This window comes from Lonchura striata, chromosome 19 (genome assembly GCF_046129695.1).
Source record: "Lonchura striata isolate bLonStr1 chromosome 19, bLonStr1.mat, whole genome shotgun sequence".
NCBI classification, from domain to species: domain Eukaryota; kingdom Metazoa; phylum Chordata; class Aves; order Passeriformes; family Estrildidae; genus Lonchura; species Lonchura striata.
The window spans coordinates 5,922,900-5,941,427 of NC_134621.1; the positions used below are offsets into that span (position 1 = coordinate 5,922,900).

At 43.6% G+C, this 18,528-nt stretch overlaps 1 protein-coding gene across 4 annotated transcripts in view; it reads left to right on the forward strand.

The window, feature by feature from the left end:
• CACNA1G (calcium voltage-gated channel subunit alpha1 G) overlaps nucleotides 1–18,528 on the forward strand; it is a 143,113-nt gene that overhangs the window by 102,358 nt on the left and 22,227 nt on the right. For 3 of the 4 annotated variants that reach the window (XM_077787361.1, XM_077787363.1, XM_077787362.1), the window contains 6 exons: nucleotides 5,678–5,804; nucleotides 8,480–8,605; nucleotides 9,196–9,285; nucleotides 9,851–10,064; nucleotides 12,469–12,519; nucleotides 18,264–18,415. In XM_077787361.1, the coding sequence (XP_077643487.1) occupies nucleotides 5,678–5,804; nucleotides 8,480–8,605; nucleotides 9,196–9,285; nucleotides 9,851–10,064; nucleotides 12,469–12,519; nucleotides 18,264–18,415 (760 nt within the window). The remainder of the gene's footprint in view (nucleotides 1–5,677; nucleotides 5,805–8,479; nucleotides 8,606–9,195; nucleotides 9,286–9,850; nucleotides 10,065–12,468; nucleotides 12,520–18,263; nucleotides 18,416–18,528) is intronic. The other variant, XM_077787364.1, reaches the window with a different exon arrangement.

Here is an 18,528-nt window from a genome sequence, read left to right on the forward strand (position 1 = left end):
ATCATTTTTATCTGGTCAGCTGGCACCATTGGGTAGTTCAGCTCCCTCACCATGTAAGTAGACTGCATTCCTATGTGACTCCAATTCAGGCTCTTCTCTCTTTGTGTGTCCCCTGATATCTCATGTCAGCTGCACTTTCTGGGGTAGTTTCTGTGCAATTGCTGGTTGGGTAGATTTGCTCTGCTCCTCTGTTCCTGCTGCTTTTTGACCCATGTTAAGAAAACCTATAAAATAATCTAGATGGCTCAGGGTAAAAGAAGGATTGATTTCTCTCTCTGAACTTTGGAATGCAAGTTTCTCTTCTGATGTTCCATAGTTAAATCAGCTTTAAAGAGAGACATATGGGTTGTGCTAATCTCTGCTGGAGTCACCTGTCTGACCTGGTCAAAGCCCTGTATTCTTCTTTATAGATATGTAGGACTGTCTGGCCAGGACTTGGGTCTTTTATAAGTGGAGCCTTCCTTTGTGATCACCTATGTGTGTGAATAATCTGGAGTTGTGGGGAATAATCCACTCAGTAACTGCAGGCTGAGGGAAGACCTGCCATCTGAAGCATGGGTGGGATTAGGCTCTTCTATTGCTGTTGCATTCCTATTGGTATTTGATTTGTTTTCTCAAGAGATTTAAGTGCATGTGTTCAGCCAACATGTTGCTTTCTACTACAAAGGAAACATAAAAAAAGACAGCAACAAGCCCATTCCCTAAATATGTTCAGAATCAGTTCTGTTCTCCCATTATTAGATTTGTAGGAAAAGAAAAAGCAGCCATCAAACTGAGGTCATTTCAGTAAAGGATAAATCTCTGCCCGTGGAAGCCCATCTGCCTCTGTGCCACACATCTGGGCTGCCCTGAGCAGCCTCTGCTCACAGCTGCCCAGCTGCCTTTGAGCAGCTCGGGGCTCACGTCCCCCTGCACAGCCTGGCACGTGCAGTGACAGCACGGGGACAGCTGGGACAGGTGACCCGAGGTCTCTGCCCGCTGTGGCAGCAGTTGCCATGTCTGGTGAAGTGTCTCATGGAGCTGAGCCAGTTTCTCTTCAGGAAGGAAAAGGCAGAGACCAAAGCCAATGTTTCTCTCCCAGAGGACCAAAGCTGACTCCTTCTGTGCTCCCTTTCTGGGGACCCTCCAGGACAGGACTGCAGCAGGACAGCCAGAGAGGAGCCAAGCCACAGCTCTGTGTGTCACACTCAGCTCGAGGCCAGAGACAACCCTCGTGCTCTGCGTTGGCTTTCCCAATGGATGGCCTCCAAGGGGGATTCTTGCAAAAGATCTCCCTCATTCTGTCTCTGATTTTCTCCCGTGGAAACCACCTCATTGATTTATGCAGCACACAAAACCCCACATGCTTCTGCCCTCTGCCCAGACATTAAAAGAACTGTATGCCAATCGCAGGGCTTTGATTGCATGATTAATTATCAGCCTCCAAATTGAATCCATGAAGATTCAAGCCCAGCTTTATGACCAGAATTCCAAAAATAAATTCACAGAGGAATAACATTTAAAGATGTTTCCATGACCCTCTAATGTTTCAGCCAGTAAAGGGATTGCTTATACAATAACATTCCTTCCTAATGCGTTCAATCTGCTATTGTTGGGATCAAGTGTTATAGCTTAAGATTCGAGAGAAATCAAAATTGAAAATGTGTTCAGATTTAATGTGGGTGGACTTTAGGGCTGTTTTACTCTCTACAGAGCCTGGGCTTTGACTTCTAAATCACACAGATAAATTATTCACTTTTATACTATCATGGTCTAATAGTAATTTCATAACTCACTTCTATCTATCATATTATTACCTTTGCTAATTTTCTTTTAATCTGTGGAGGAAGGTCTTCATTAATGTTGATATGTTGCCTCATCTAAGTGCTGCTACTTCTTCTGAGAGTTCTTATCAGGAAGGTTGAATGTTGGTAATGGATCCAGCTGGGATGAGGCTGGCAGTGGGATAGGAGCATCTCACACCAGGGGTTCAACAGCGTTGGGAATCCTCAGACCAGGAGAACCAGGGGGAATTAGAGGGATTAACATTTCTTTGCACCAAAATAAAGAAGAAAGGATGTCTTATTTCAATTTCCCCATTTGTCATATGCCTAATGCAGGCTGGAATTGTGCTGAATGGAGCCTTGTCAGGTGTCCTTTTCTTGCACAACTGCAGGGCTCCAAATCGGCTGCATCCTTCAGCCATAAATTGCAGGGATGTAGGTCAGATAATAAGATTTTACAAGCCTAATAGCAGCAGGACCTTGGCAATATTGATGAGGTGTGGGGATGCCACATGTTGACATATTGGAGGTGGTACTAATCTGGAAAAGCTGAGAATTTTATTGACACCCCTTAGAGACTTGTCAGACTCTTAGGAGAATATCAGGAATCTTCTCACAGACTTGCCTCAATGTTGGGAGGACTGAAGGTTTGAAGTTTTGCATTAGCAAGAACTGCTATTTTCCAAAATATTTTCAAAGTCTTTTCTCCCTGTAGTGCTGAAAACAGCACTGGCATGGAGCTAAACTGGTGGCAGCTTTTACCCTAACACATTTTAATTTGAGGAATTCCCTGGTTGATAAAAAAATGCTTAAAGCAGCCAAATGCTCCTGCTTTTCCACCCTTTTTTCCTCAACATTCACCTGACTTTGCAAATTTAGACAAGTAACCTCCTATTTTCCTTCTCAGCTGGGTGTGAAATAGTACCTCACAGGGGGAATCACTGTTATTTCTAGAACAGCATTTCTTAATAACTGTTGGAGAAAATTATCAGCTTTAAACTCTGGAGACTAAATTCCTTCCTTGTTCCCCAAATTTTAAGGATGCTCCGGTAGTTCAGACCAGAAACCTTCTGTTTAGAAAACTTGCCTTTGGTTCCATCCTGCATGACAGTGGACAGAAGTCCATGATCCCTAAAGTCAGAATCCCTAAAGGCACCAAAGGACCTAATTTACACTGAAACAATTGGAATTGAGTTGCTTTCCTACCTCTGGGAATGTGGCTTCCTCCTCCTGTGCCTCAGTTTCCCACCTGTAGTTTGGCAGGCGTTGTGTTTTACCCAGAACTGTGTGAGGAACGTGAGGGGTATGAAGGTCTTTAGTCCATCTGAGGAGCTGGAAGAGATGTTCAGCCTCAGCCTGTGCAGCCCAAGGCTTGCTTTGTGCACTCAGACATTCTGTTAGGCTGCGTTACCCAGCTCATTGAATTGAGCACATGGAGCTGCTCCTCAGCCTCTGTTTGCTGGGCTGGGCTCATGGCAGTGTCAGTGTTCAGGAACACACAGAATCACAGGATATGATTCTATACAGATGCTTTTATTGAGAGCTCTGGGAATCAGGGGTACAGACCCAAATCTGACTCAGACACGGCTTTCGAGCTGAACATATTTTATATTCTATCGTTACATAACTCACATATTAATTATTAAACTTATATTGTTCTATTGTATACATTGACATGAGTTTCTCGTGATCTTTCTTAGGCCCCTGACCACAGCTTCTATGATTATTCTTATGATTAAACAGTAATTATATTTAATTACTAAACAAGCATCACATCTAACAATTATATCATTTGTCATGTACTAGCTACACAGGTGCAGTTCTAGCAAGGTACAAAGTCTTCATGTACTTAGGGTATTTATTTATCTTTTCAGGGCCTACTAAGCTTAATTTTCCTTTTAACCCTAAATCCACACAATTTTAAAACCCTTTTGCTATCAGCAGCAGCAGCAAGGTCTCCAGGCTGGGCTAATCCCTGTGGGCAGCTTTTCCAGCCCACATTGACCAGTCCCCACACTGCTCATGGGCTGTTCAGCCTTCTGCTCCTTCAGCCATCTCACCCTCCAGCTCCTTCCCTAAAATACCCAGATCTGAGTGTCAGGAAGGCTGAGGCATCTGAAATAGGGAGCCACAGCACCCACCTGGCAGAGATGCTCAGTGTGAGGAATAGAAGCATCTGCTCTTTGTGTTTCACTGGTAAGAGAGCAGATAAAAATACCACCATCTGCTTCCTTTTGAAAGTGATAACTGATGAGTTACCCTTGACATTTTGAGTAAATATTTAACCAGAAAAAAAAAAAAGGAAATAAGCTTTAGCTTTTCAGGATATGATTTAAACCCAACAGTTTTGGTAAAAGCTGGTGGCTGTGCATTGAGCACTGCAGGTCACTCAACTTGCAGGCCCTAGGGCAGGAGAGGGATGGTTCAGGTTGGCTGTGGTCCCAGATGAGGCCACACATGATCAGTGTGGATGTGTCCATGGGGATCTCTGATGTGAGCACCATGCCTGGGAGAGGGTGTGGAGGAGAACTTGGACCCTGTCCAGGCAGCAAAACACCAACAGTGTTCAGGTGGTGGAGCCAGATTTGGGAAGAAATGGGAGAGGTGGTGAGAGGACTCCCATGGCAAAAGAGAGACCCAGGCAGAAACTAGAACTCGGGGAAGTTTGGGACACATTTGAGAGCCAAGTGTTCAAAGGAGTCACAGCAGCACCCAGAAACACACAGTCACTTCTTTCCTCTGACTTTCACAGCATTTAACTGCTTCTGAGTCATGAAAGCAGTTTCTATGGCATCAGTACAAACTGATTTACAGAGCTAGTGAAATGCTTAATTCGAGTTGGCATCAGGAGGAGGGAAGGCATGTAACCTCTTCAAATGCCTTTCTTGGTCCCCACCTTCAGGTCAGTGAGCTGAATATCTTGTTCATCTTTCCCAGCATGCTGAGATGGCATCTCTAAATCACACAAGACTTGTCATTTCTTTGCAACATTAACCTTGAGAGTATAGTACAGCTTCTACTTTTTTTTAGCTTTTTTTCCTTCAGTCATGAAGTCTACATTATGCTTCTTCAACTTTCTGATATCATCTAACATTCTGTTATGAAATTCTGTGTTATACCAGACAGAGAGGAGTGATAGAAATTAGGTTAGATGCTTCCAGTCCTGCCAGTGAAGTTTCACCTGTTTTCACTGTTTTAGAGCTGAGGCTGTACAGTAGGTATAAAGCAGAAAATGTGATGGTCTTAGAGGTAGCTCAGGTCTCTGTACACAGCAGCACTATAAGGACACAAAAGATTATTTTTTTTAAGATGAGAGTGCTGAAAACACTGGCACAAGTTGCCCAGAAAGGTGATAGATGCCCCATCCCTGGAAATATCAGGGGCTCTGAGCAACCTGATTGAGGAGGTGTCTCTGCTCATTGCAGGGGGTTGGATTAGATGACCTTTAAAGGTCCCTTCCAATCCAAACTATTCTGTTATTCTGTAATTGCAACAGATGTGCAGACAGATGTGTAAGAGTGGCAGCTCCACTTCATGGACTGAGGCAGGGGAATCAGGTGTCTTGCCTAAATCTGTATAGGAAGGGGCAGTGGGAGGCCCTCTCTTTGTAGTCCTAGACAGGCTACAGGCATGAAAGTCTCTGTCTGTGGATGGCCCAAGCAAAACAGCTGAATTTTCTGGCCTGGCTCCTCATATGTTTTCTCCTCCTCCTCTTTATTTATGCAAAGCTGACCCTTCCCTCCAAGACCTCTGTAACTTTACAAGCCAGTCTTCCAGAAGTGTTTTTTCCAACATGATTTTTGAGTAACTTGTCATTCTAAATAATTTTCTAATGCTATGTTCTTCTATCTTGATAGGAGGCAAAACTGGGCAGGAATAGGACTAACAGCTTTTGTAATTACTTGCCCCTACAGAGTCATTAGTCGAGCCCAAGGACTGAAGCTGGTGGTGGAGACTCTCATGTCATCCTTGAAACCCATTGGGAACATTGTGGTCATCTGCTGTGCCTTTTTCATAATCTTCGGGATCTTGGGAGTTCAGGTGAGTCTTCTGTAAGCCTCAGCCTTAACCTGAAAGTGTAACAAGCCCCAGATTCCCCAGGTCAGGCTGTCTGTGCACATGGCACAGTGTAAGGCTTTCTGAACTCCAGCTGATGGCAGGAGGGATGGGATGTCCATGTTCACTCCAGGGAGTTGGACAAGGTGACCTATAAAGGTCCCTTTCAATCCAACCCATTTCATGATTCTATGATCTCTCCTCCACCTTTTTTCTAGTTACAAACTGATGGGGAAATAGAAACTCGAAGCTGAAATCAGTGGCTTGTAAACTCCAGAAAGACCTTGAACTGGAGATTCATTCAGATTCTGACAGTTTGTGTAACTGAAAGCTTGCAGAAACAAGATTTCTGAGTCTGTTTCCTGCTGGCTCTGCTGGCAATATTCTCAGTCCTAGGAATGCAGGAACCCAGGGGGAAAGTGGCAGTTTCCAATGCAATTGGTTTCTCATTATCTGGGAAGAAGAGATTGCTTCATATAAATATTCTGACATAACACTTACTTCTTCCTGAAGTTTATCTGATCTGTCACAGCCGTCTTTTGGAAAGCAATTCTATTTGACTTTGTTTTGGAAAGGTGTCTTATATAATATTTTACACTTACATACTGCTTAAATAATAAATACAACATTGAAAATAAACAGGAAAGAAAATCATGCCATCCATTACCACCTCAGCAGCTAGATTGGTTTAGCATTACAGAATAACAGCATCCGTCCATTATATTAAACAGATTCATAAAACTAAGCATATCCCATAAAACAATCTAACACTCATGAGAAAATTTATGTCAGAGTATGCAGTATGATCTTTGAATTTCATCCCTGCTAATTGTGATGCTTTCCCTGGTGACTTGCAGCTTTATGTTAAATTGTCGTGACTATTGATGTGATTCAGTGGTAGATACAAGCAAGACTGATCCTGTATTCAGGATGCAAAATTCTCAGTTAATATTTATGTCTAATTAGGTGTAAGATGAGGCCAGAGCTATTTTCTATAAAAATATGATCTCTCAAACTTACAGTTAGTTTTTCCATTTAAATATAAGCTGGGGATCAAACCAGAGGTTTTTAATCTATTAAAATCCAGACATCAAAGTTTCTAACAGCGTGTCCTCTTAGCAAAACTGTTTTGGTTGTAGAGCTGCCCATGTGTGAATAGTCATTAATAAGATAGAATAAATAGGTGGATAAAGCAAGTCCTGTAAGAAACACTGGGTCTTTTCCTTTCAGAAGTGCCAAACTGTGAAGTACTGACAGGGATCAGTGTTTTTATAAATTGGACTTTGTATTTCCAAACCCTGTCAGGAGCACTGTTACTGCTCGCACCTGAGTGGCATTGCAGTCCAGCTCCTGGAGAAGTTATATTTACAGACAGTATACTAAAACCAGTTATTTACCTTCCTGCTTAATTAAAAATTTTCTCTGTGAGGACTATATCTCCCCAGTCTGCCTTACCACTGATAGTATTTCTCCATGGAAAGATCAGGGAATACTTCTTATATCTAGAAATTCTATGGTTGCATTGAGCAGTGATTAATTTTGCATGCCTAGAGACCATCTTCCTGCTGTTGATTTCTGAAGGAAAACCCATGGAGTAGTGTGTGGATTTATCTTGTTCACTATTATTTCTACTGTTATTTGTCTAGAACAACAGATCAAACCCCATCAGTGTCTCTTCTCAGTATACCCAGGTGTTGTTTTAAGGAAGCTGGAGAGCAGGTTGCCATTTCCCCCCCTTCCCAACAGTAATGTCAATAGCTTCTGTCAGCAAATAAAAGTAGATTTGTTGGTTGTCTCCTGGGATTTGATACCATCCATCCTGCTAGCATCAATCACCCTGTCTGAAGCAGTAATCAGCCCCTGTCACTTTCTGTTCCAAGCACTAGAATTAAGCACGTGGAGGCTCCTGTTCCTCATGCAGGTATAAATCAGGAGCTGACTCTCCAGGAATTGCATCCCCCCCCGGCGTAAACCAAACAAAATAAGCTCAAGATCAGGTACCCAGCACTGGCTGGGCTTAGCTCCTTAAGCTGTGCACTGGGAATAATTTCAGTGACCCTGCAGACTGCAGAGCTTTATGACAGCTGGGGCACAGCCCCCAGAATCAGAGAGCAGAGCAGCACTGACAGCAGTCTTGATTCAGCATGAACATCACCCCAGGAGCTTGTGTCCCCTCAGAAGTGTCCCCTTGTGACCTCTGTGAGCAGAGATTAGTCCCTCACTGGGCCTCTTTGCTGCCACCTCTTCTCTGCTGACAGAGGGCCCCCGTTAGACTTCATTTGTTGTGAACTGGGCTGAGAGTCACCAGAGTTGTTCCATGTGGGATAAGAAGCCATTAGCTGGTCTGGGCTGTTGGCTGGGGCTACACTTGAGCTAACAAGTGTAGGAGCAAAGGCCTTTAAGGGAGTCTCAGATCACTGAACCAGACAGCTTAAAGCATGAGGTGGGTGTCCTAAACGATGTGAAATCATGCATTTGCTCATTAGGTGTGTATTATACAGGCTGCTCACTCTTAATAACCTGTATGAATGAGGTCAGTTCCCTCAACAGCTCTGCTTGGTGTGGGATGTGCAGAGAAGCTCAAAGAAATGCCCATCACCTGCACAGAAATTCTGTGGACTGAACCCTGACACTTCCTCTCTTCTTTGCATGTTTTGCAGCTTTTCAAAGGCAAGTTTTTTGTGTGCCAGGGGGAGGACACCAGAAACATCACAAATAAATCGGATTGTACAGAAGCAAGCTACAAATGGGTCCGGCACAAGTATAATTTTGATAATCTCGGCCAGGTATTAATAGAACGGTAATCTGCTTCTTTGCTCCTTTACCTCCTTGACTTAAAACCTGTGGCTTATTATCCCGTGGGATTTTCTTACAGGGCACTGCCAGCCACAGTAAATATTCAGTTCACATACACAGCACTCTGTCTCTGTAAATCCCAAAGGCAGTGTTTCCAAGCAGGCATACACTTCTTTTCAGAACAGAACAAGCACATGTGGCTTCATGAAGCACTTAATTGCTTCGCTGCTACACAACAAACCAAATATATCTTGCAGAAGGGCTTGTCTAATAGAGCTGGACATTTTCAGCCATCTCTGCAACGCAGCCTTTTTTTAGCAGTGTGGTAAGAACTAATTAGTTGGGAGCAGTAGAGACCCAGAGGGTGGAAATGAAGCTGCTTTTGTCTTCAGCACTGTGGTATCCGAATTACTGTTCATTGCTGAACCAGGCATTGGCATTGATTGGTTTTGCTGCCAAGAGAAATCTTGGTCATCAAAGTGTCCCATTATCAGGCAGGAAATGGCAAGGAGGAGTAAGATATTACAAGTTAAAGAGGTTTAGTGCAACTGTGCCTAACTTTTTTTCCATGCATTTCTAGGCCCTGATGTCTCTCTTTGTCCTGGCCTCCAAGGACGGGTGGGTGGATATCATGTATGATGGCTTGGATGCTGTGGGAGTCGACCAGCAGGTACAGGCTGCAGCAGAGCTGTAACAAATGACTTGTCAAAGGTCACATATTTTAGCTCGTTTTGCATAGTACTGTGGGCTTCCACAGTCAAATGGGGTTATGGGGTTAGGATCCAGGGTGGCATTTAATCCAAATTGTGAGATGTGATGAGTTCAGTAGAAAGTCTGGATGTACTCAACACATTCCCTACAGATTTTGCATCATGACCGGTGTAACTGGTGTTAGGAGAAGTGTGCCTACCAAAGGATGGTTTGACTTTTTAAGCAGTTTGGTCATTTCAGGAGAAAAGAAGTGCTTTGTGTAGGTAGAGATTTGCAATGAGGGACTTACAGAAGCTGCAAAGTATGCTGCTGTCCTTTTTGAATAGAATAGAGGTGGTGCTTCTGTCCTCAACACACATTTTAGGAGCATTCAGTTAAAATGTCTCAGCAAGCTCTAATTTTCAGGAAGAGCAGAGCAGCCTGCCTGAAAGGGCTGTGAGTTCTGTGGATGGCACAGCTGTATCAATTTGTTCCCATTCTTCTTTTTGAGATTCAGTTGAAATTTGCCTTCCTCCACTTTGCAGCCAGTCATGAACTACAATCCATGGATGCTCCTCTACTTCATTTCCTTCTTGCTGATTGTGGCCTTCTTCGTCCTCAACATGTTTGTGGGGGTGGTGGTGGAGAATTTCCACAAGTGTCGGCAGCACCAGGAGGAGGAAGAGGCCAAGAGGCGGGAGGAAAAAAGGCTCCGCCGGCTGGAGAAAAAGAGAAGGAGTAAGGAGAAACAGATGGCTGGTCGGTAGTCTTTCCACATCTTTCTGAGTCCTGCTTGACCTTCCACATAATCCCCTCCTCCCTCCCCTCCCTGCCTCGCGTCTGGTGATAATTCTTCTCCCAAAAGCATGTCCAGCTATCAAATTTGCATGAAGGAAATAGTGTCATTTTAGGCTGAACGAGGAGCCAAGGAAGCTTTTTAATGGCTGCATGATTTGCAATGACCTTTCCATTGAGGGTTATTTAAATTAAAAAATAATAATAATCAGGCCTGGAGCTTCTTGGATAGCAGAGCTCAGTGTTACACAAATAGTGACAACTGCAAAGATCAGTAGTGCTGAATGGCATCATAAATCTCAGTCATGAGCACTGCTGCTGATAACTGGATTCACTATTTGGTTTATTACACTCTTGTAATGCCACAGTGATGTTACCTGTCCCATTTATCAAGCAGGTTTATTTATTGGCACAGTAGCACCACTGCTATTCAAGAATGTAATAAAATAATAGAGCCATCTCATTCTAGTAATGCTTTAAAACTCCATAGAGAAACATATCAATGCATTTGCTTGAGAAATACAGATTAGAAATAAAAAAACAACCAGACAAGAGTAATTAACTATACAAAATAGTGCTGGTGGAAATTGAACCCAACTCCAACTAGATGTGCAAGCGTGCAGCCCTGCCTAGAGGAGGCTCTACAGGTGAAACGAGGAAAGACCCCACTCTGCCAAAAGTCTCCAAACTTATGTTTTTCTCTTAGTCTCTTTTCATTTTAATGTAGTTGAATAATTCAGAAATTTAGTTAGCCACAGCCCACAGGTTGGAGGTGCTCTTCTTGCATGCTGTCTCTTCTGACTGAACTTTCTCCATTGCCCTTCCTGTCCATGACCTTGCACTTTCTCTCCCTGGTCAGTCCACCTTCTGCTCTCTCCCTGTCCCCTTTCACTTCTCTATCTTTGACAGACTTCAGGACTGTTTAAGAGGATATCTGATTAGGTGCTTGTTCCCAAAGCTGGTGATATTGTCTGTTTGTTTTTGTTGTTTTTGTTTTTTTTTAATAGCCTAAGGGGTGCTTAATAGTTGCTGCGGGTTTAATCACAGAACCACATTACCACGATGCTGCCTCAGCCTCTCTCAGTTCAGCATTTCCCCAACCATTTCCTTTGGTAACATCTTTTAGTCCCATGAGCTTCACACCTTTTGTAACCAACAGGATATGTCACACCAGGCCCTGGCCATCAAACTTAAGTTTATGCTGAGAGCCTGCTTCCCTCACTGGCCAGTGTAAAGTAGGAGGCTTCCCTCAAAAAGACTGTTCTCAGTTAAGTGAGGTTTTTTTGTTGCAGTTTTTTTTTGGGTTTTCTTTCCCCCCCTCAAGAAAATGCCTAGAAAGCTCTTTTGCTCAGCTCAAGTTCCCAAGGACAGTTTCAGGCTGATGAGTTAGAAGAGGATTTTAAAGGTTGGATAGAACGCTTGCTATTTAAAGTTGCAGTTTTGGAATGCCGACATTTCTGTAGAAGAAAAATAGATGTTTAGGTATTATTAATTACTTTATTTATAATGCTAGAGGAACTAGATGAAGAAAAGATGTAAGTCTGGGCAATTTCCCAGAGGGAAGGAATGACAAACCATCCTTGGAGATACAGTTATTCATTCAGTGCTATGAAATACCTAATTAAAGAGGCAATAAACAGTTACTTTACTGAGGATCAAATATTGCTGAGTATTCAATTGCCATAAAAAGCTTTCAAGAGTAAAGTATGAAGTCCTCCAAATAGCTTCAGAACAGTTTTCCCAATCCATGCTCAGTGAAACATTGGTTTTAATTGACTGTGTCCAGCTTTGCCCTCAGAGGCAACAGATGTCATTGCTTAACTTTGTTCTGCACAGTGGGAACTTGCAGATGAAACCAAGACTGTGACTGGAATTGTGCCAGCAACTGCATGGGGGGTCCTTTCAGCTGGGCTTCCTAAGTGACCCCAGATGCCCAAACCAGCCTAGGGATGTCAGATACAGACAGACATTGACATCTGACTGGTGGCACAGTCATTTTTGGTTGTAGACTCTTCCAATGCATGTATCCAGTCAGGTGTCTGAAAATTGGGGAAGCATTTTGAGGTCTGAGGTGTGGGCAGGTGCAGGAGTGGTCATTGTGAGGTATTGCTGTCCCAGCAGGAGTTGTCCCAGGTCGTCCTTCAGCAGTGCCTTCATCATCGACTGAGGGGCTTCTTGGGGGTATCTTGGGCTTCCTCAAGAGGGAGAAGCACAAGAGCTCTTCTCTTTTCCACCCTCCACGAGGCACAAGGATCCCACAAGGAAACACTCCTGGCAGAGGCAGCGGCGAGCCGCAGGAACCTCCAGAGGGGCTGGGGAGTCTTGCTGTGTGTCCTGCTGGGTGATTAACGCCATTTCGTTCTTTTAGATCTAATGCTGGATGATGCATTAATGGAGAGCTCAGCCAGCGCAGTGCAAGGTACTGAGCAGCTGTCCTGGGTCTGGTCCCTCTGAATGGCAGTGCTGTGTCACTAACGGGCGTCCCACTAAACCATGTGTGTGGTGCAAAGCTCGTTTGCTTCCTCCATGGCACACGCATCCCATCCTGAGCTGCAGGTCTGCAGGCCTGCCTCAGCACTGACACTTGCAAACCCTTAATTTACTCCTCGATCATCTTACGTTATTCAGTATATTTTTTTTTCCCCCCTCTGGTTTTCATTAAGACGCTGTCAGACTTTTCATGGCTTTTTTTTTTTCCTTTTTTTTTTTGGTTTTTTTTTTTTTTGGTTCTTTTGGCTTTTTTTTTCTGGAGAGAATAATGACTGGACTGTGCAAATGGGTCCTCTACTGTTGACTTTAGCTTTCCAACCACCAGCATAGGAGTCTGAAAAATTTGCAGGTGTGAGTCTTCGGAAATCTTAGGGAGGATAATTCATTATTTCTTCAGCCCTTGCTTATTGCTCCACAAACACTGTGCTCTAGGGAGTAGTTTTTTTCAGCAGGGTAAAATTCAGTATATGGCAGAGCCTCAGTGCTTCAACAGGAACTCAACCTCTCACCAGCCCCCACTGTGGACACAGGATTTAGTCATTGTGCTGCCCAGTGTGTAAATTCTGTGCATTGATTAAGAGTTGCTCAATGCATGAAGTGTCTTGTAAATTAAAAGAAATAAAGGTACCACCTCAAAGCCTTTCCAGGTGCTGATGGAGATGGACCAGCTGGACTCAACACTAATAGGATCTGAGCTGTTCCTTTTGACCCACTGCTCACTCACACTTCCCTTTCCCAGCCCCCTTCTCAGGGTGATGCTCAGGGCTGCAAATCCATTCCTTGCACTTTTTATTTTTAGGAGAAGCTTTGATCTGAAAAGCATTTTGTTTAATTAATAACTTAAGAATATTAGCCTGAATATTTAAAGAGGCACCAACATAGAAACAAATATAGCTGTAATTTTCGACAAAAAATAATACACTACAAAAATTGTGCCATTAAAACTCTCACCTGAGTACAGGCTGCCACTGCTTGAGATGGGTGCAGGGCTCCATCCATCTCTCTTAGATTGCAGGGAGCTTTGATTAAATAAAAATTGGTTTTCACTGCAGAGATAACTCAAGGAGACAGAGGTTCTACCTTGCATTTCTAAGGCCTTGTTGGAAGTTATCTCAACATGCTTTAATAAATCCTGAATCTCCTTCCCATTGCCACTCCTGATATTTATATTTCTTTGCTGTCTTTCTTGCTGCTCTTGCTGGGCCTCTTGGTCTCTCCTGTGAAATGGGGGCAGCCTGAGGGAGGGGCTCTCACTGGGTTTGGTGATTTGGTTATTTTTTCTTCTTTTTGCTTGATTGTGACTCCTCTCCTGGTCCTACAGAGTTGCATCAAGGCTGTCGTATTTTATGTTATTTTTAAGACACTGAACTCATTCCAAACCCCTCCATTATCCCTTGCAGGCTCAGAAAGTCTCTTAGCATTTGCCCCTAAGATGTGTACAATTGTCAGGTCTGTGCTGTGTGTTTCCTTTTGCTGTCTTTCCTTTGGGTCCAGTGGTAGTGAATGTGCCATGCTGCTCTGCAGGCACCAACACGAGGAAATAGAAGGTTTTTATTTCTGAACCCAGCTGCTGGGAATTTAGGGAATCAGTGCCTGGGTGCAGTAGATGAACTTCCTGTGGTTCAGTGAGGAATCTGGACTTGTGACCCAAAGCTTGCCCACATCTCAGCACTTTCAGAGGGCGTCTTTTCTCTTTCTGTGAAGACAAGATGATATTGTGTGTGCGTGTGTGTGTGTATGTGTGCTGCTGCCTGGTGCTTGGTGAAATATTTTATAATTTTTTTTCCTTTATTTTTATCCAAGTCTACATTCTATCACAACTGGAATCTTCACAGTGGAAATAATTTATCATTTTCCATTTCGCTTTTCTTTTTTTTTTAATAAATCCATTCAGTACAATAAAAGCCAAGTAAAACTCTATGTTTAATAAGTTCCTTCAGTGCAAACTACTTTTTAACCTAATAATATTCTTGATACACTTTGTAAATCCAGCTGCATCATGGGCTCACTGGTTTGCCGCTGTCCTCCAGATACTCAAACCTGCAAAGGAGTTAATTCCCTTATTATAGGAGAAGGAAGAAGCTGAAGGAGACAGTAATGGAATTGTCCCACTCTTGTGAATTCCAATTTCCCGTGCCCACGCACCTCCAGCTTGAAGTCACCTCGGGGAAAGTGGCAATTTCTCCCTTGACAGGGCTATATTAGGAGGCAAATGCTCCTCAGAGATATTTTGGAGCTGCATGCTCAGCTTGATTCCCCCCCAAAAAATGCAGTCAATGTGAAGAAAGTGGCCCCAGTCCCACTCCCAGCTGTGCTGGCAGAGACCAGCCGAGCCCTGGGAGATTCTGGGGGTGGCACTGCCCAGCAAAAACAGGGGTGCCCCCGTGCTGCTCTGCTGGGCACTGGTGGTGTTTCACAGGTGACATCCCACCGCCAGCAGACAAATGCAGTACAGGATTTAGGATTTAGTGCCCCCAACCCAGTCTGGGATCACTGCACCCCAAGGGCACCTGGCCTGGGAAAAGTTAGACAGGGATTAGGAATGGGAAATGTTTATCCTGCAACAGCAATGGTCATTTCCTTTTCAACCAAACAGGAGAGAATGGTGGTGAGCTCCCTTGTCAAGGGGATCAATTATAATCCTGCAGCTTGATGCCAAGAGTTGAGCACTGAAGCCTGGGATACAACCTGAGTTGAGAGCCCATAGAAATGATGAGCTAAAGCCAAGTGCACCCTGGTCCAGGCACCGCTTCCCTTGCCAGCACAGTCGGTCCCCTTGGACCACCAGGATGAAGGGGCAGGTGGGACTTGCTCAGACCACCTCCCAGCTGGCTGCAGCATCCCCTTCTGCCTGGTTAGGAAGAGATCTCTCAGGATCTACTGCCTGAGCCAAGTTTATCCTGGGTAATGATCTCCAGATTTCACCCACTTCCCCCTCTGTCTTGGCCCCCAGCCCTGGTGAAGCAGCTTGATTTACACCTTATTTACCAGCCTGATGTCTCATAGTGGGCTTTTGCTGTATCTCCTCATCTTCTCTCATTCTGCCAATTCCTCTTTGTTGGTTTGCTCTCTGCCTTTCTTTAACACCATATGTGCCTGGAAGCCACATTAATCTTTCCAGTAATAACCAAGACTAACCCAGAGCTCTTGTTGTTCTTGACACAGTGTATTGTAACGGTACAGTAATGTGGTGTTGTGTTAGTTGTGAAGTTCAGCACCCGGAGTTTAACAGATGTCTGTATTTCCCAAGATGTTGGTATTGTTAAGCTCTTTATTGCAATAATAACAAAAGGCACCTGTGTCATAGGAGGCAGGGGCTTTGCACAGGGGGAATTATACCAGATCTATCCCCAAATTCTCTGCAGAGCTCTGCAGGGTTAGGTTAAAGAAATGGTATTTTCACAATGGTAAAAACTGGTTTGTCTGTTCAGAAAGTTCCCTGCCCACCTAGACACAGTGGGGATTTATCCCGAGCCCTCAGGCAGCATGTTAGCCTGTGTGTGGGAGCACCAAGATGCATGGCTGGCATGGGGACACGGGGGTAGTGAGTGGTGACATGATTTGTAAGCATGGGTTGCCAAATCCCCTCTTGACAAAGTTAATGGAGAAGGATGGAACGTTTAGCACTGGGAATTTTCTATGGCTGCAAGGGCATCTGTGAGACCAGCATCCAGAGAGGGTTGGCTGTGGAGACCTGGGTGCTGGGAAAGCAGAACAGGAGATCTGGGAGAGGGGGTGCAAAGGGGAAAAGCCTTTGCAGATATCTGAACAATTAGCAACCCTGCTTATAAGGTCATGCACTGGCTAATCCAGGTGCAGGAGCCCTGCACAGGGAACACTTACAACCTCTCTCTAAATCCTCTCTCTGTTCTAACAGCACTGGTACTATTCTGTAGGATTTGGAATTACCTGTCAGTCAAAGCAGAGAAAAAAAATTGAATTCCAGTGTCATTATTCAAAAGTAAATCCATTGCAGGAAAAGGTAAAAACGTTGACATTTTTCTTTTTGAATGTGAATTATGCATAAATGTAGAAGAAGTAAGTGATCCAATTACGATGGTGTTTCTCTCCGAGATGATAAGTTGGTTCATAAAAATAGGTCCTATTCCGAACCTAATTGTATTCAAACATTTTAGTTAATTTGCTACTCATAATTTAGCATAATGTGATCGAGATATCTTGACTTTATGGAGATTTATGCAGATTCTGAGATATATGACAAAGTCTTTCAAGTGAGTCAGCAGCTACTAGTCTGCTTTTTTTTCATAAGCACTCAATAGATTCAGCATGAAAATTAATTTCATAGACCTTTTCATCAATACTGTGCTTTAGCACTCAGGTGCAGATCACCTAAAGCCCACTGCAGATCAGAAAATTAATATTAATACTGTCTTTCATTTGATGACACTGAAACAGAATTTTGGGACTTCCAAACCCCTACAGAATAAAACCGCTGAGTGTTTTTTCCCTTTGGTCCCTGGGCTGATAGGGAAAGGTCTGTCTCTACAGAAAAAAACAAAACTGATTTTCCAGGATCCTGCTATGAAGCAGGGAGCACATAAAACCATTAAATCTATGGATTTGATTGCAGTGTCATTGGCTATTGACAAAGTGAGTTCTATTTCCAGGCAAAATACAATCTTCTAAAATTAGTTTTCCCCTAGGGCAATCCAAACCTGTGCTTCCTCTCATCATTCTTGCCCAACTTTTTTTCTTGGACTACCAAACTCTACATTTGCTCTGGACCACTAAATATCAACTGTTCAATTCTTACAGCTCAATAATTTTCATAACCAGTTGATCATGTAATTATGAGGGTAATATTATACTCTGACATTTTCAAGACAGCCCTTTCCACATCAATCTGCATTATAATGCCTCCTTGAAAATGGTACTGAATTATATACTCAGCCTTGGCATTTCCTCATTAGACATTAGGTGAGTAAATGAGTTTATCTCTAGGAACATTTGGGGTCTAAAGTCCGTGTGTCATCCCCCAGGCAGCCAAATATGGGACTCAGTTGGACAGTGAAATTTGTGTTTTGATAATCTTGTCTAAATGGAGGATCGTTATTTTCTGATCACTAAGGCTCATTGATCAGTTTTCCTTGGTATTTTTATGGACCATTTTTCTGATACCCAAGGTGTTGAATTCTGCTGTCTCTACAGTTTATTGCAAAGAACATAATATGTTTGCAGTCTTTCTCTTTCAAAGACCACCACAAACTCAATGGCCTGTGTTTTTAGGCAATTGTTAGTAAAATATGTCCCCAGCATCTGACCATTAATTGGGTTTTCTGATGCTCTGGGGACTTGTATGAGCAACAGTTACAAAAATTGTTATTTTAATTTAGATTAAACTTATATTTCCCTACAGAGAAAAATTATTTTTAGCAGCACACTAGTCCCAGCTCACCTCATCCCTGATGCCACAAGGCTGAGTATAGAGCATGTCCCACTGAAAATATTTAATGGATATAAGATGATGAGAGCCCTGCTGTGTATTAAAGCAGGTAACATGCCAGCAAGGAAGAAAGGAAATAAAAAAGACAGTATGATGCTGTGATTGGTATTGAATTGATCATCTCTAGAGCTGGAGAGTGAGGGTGCATTGGCTTGAGAAAGATGCAGAGAAATCCCTTGATTTGCCTCTCGCTCTCCTCCCCGCTGCAGAAGCTCAGTGTAAGCCCTACTACTCGGATTACTCCCGCTTCCGCCTCCTGATTCACCAGATGTGCACCAGCCACTACCTGGACCTGTTCATCACCGGCGTCATCGGCCTCAACGTCATCACCATGGCCATGGAGCACTACCAGCAGCCAAAGGTACAGGCAGGGCTGTGCTGGGATGTGCTGGTGGGCAGGGGAAAGGCAGGTTTGCTGTCAGATGTCCACCTTTGCAGCCATCCTGCAGCTGCCTCCCAGCTCACTCCAGGGCT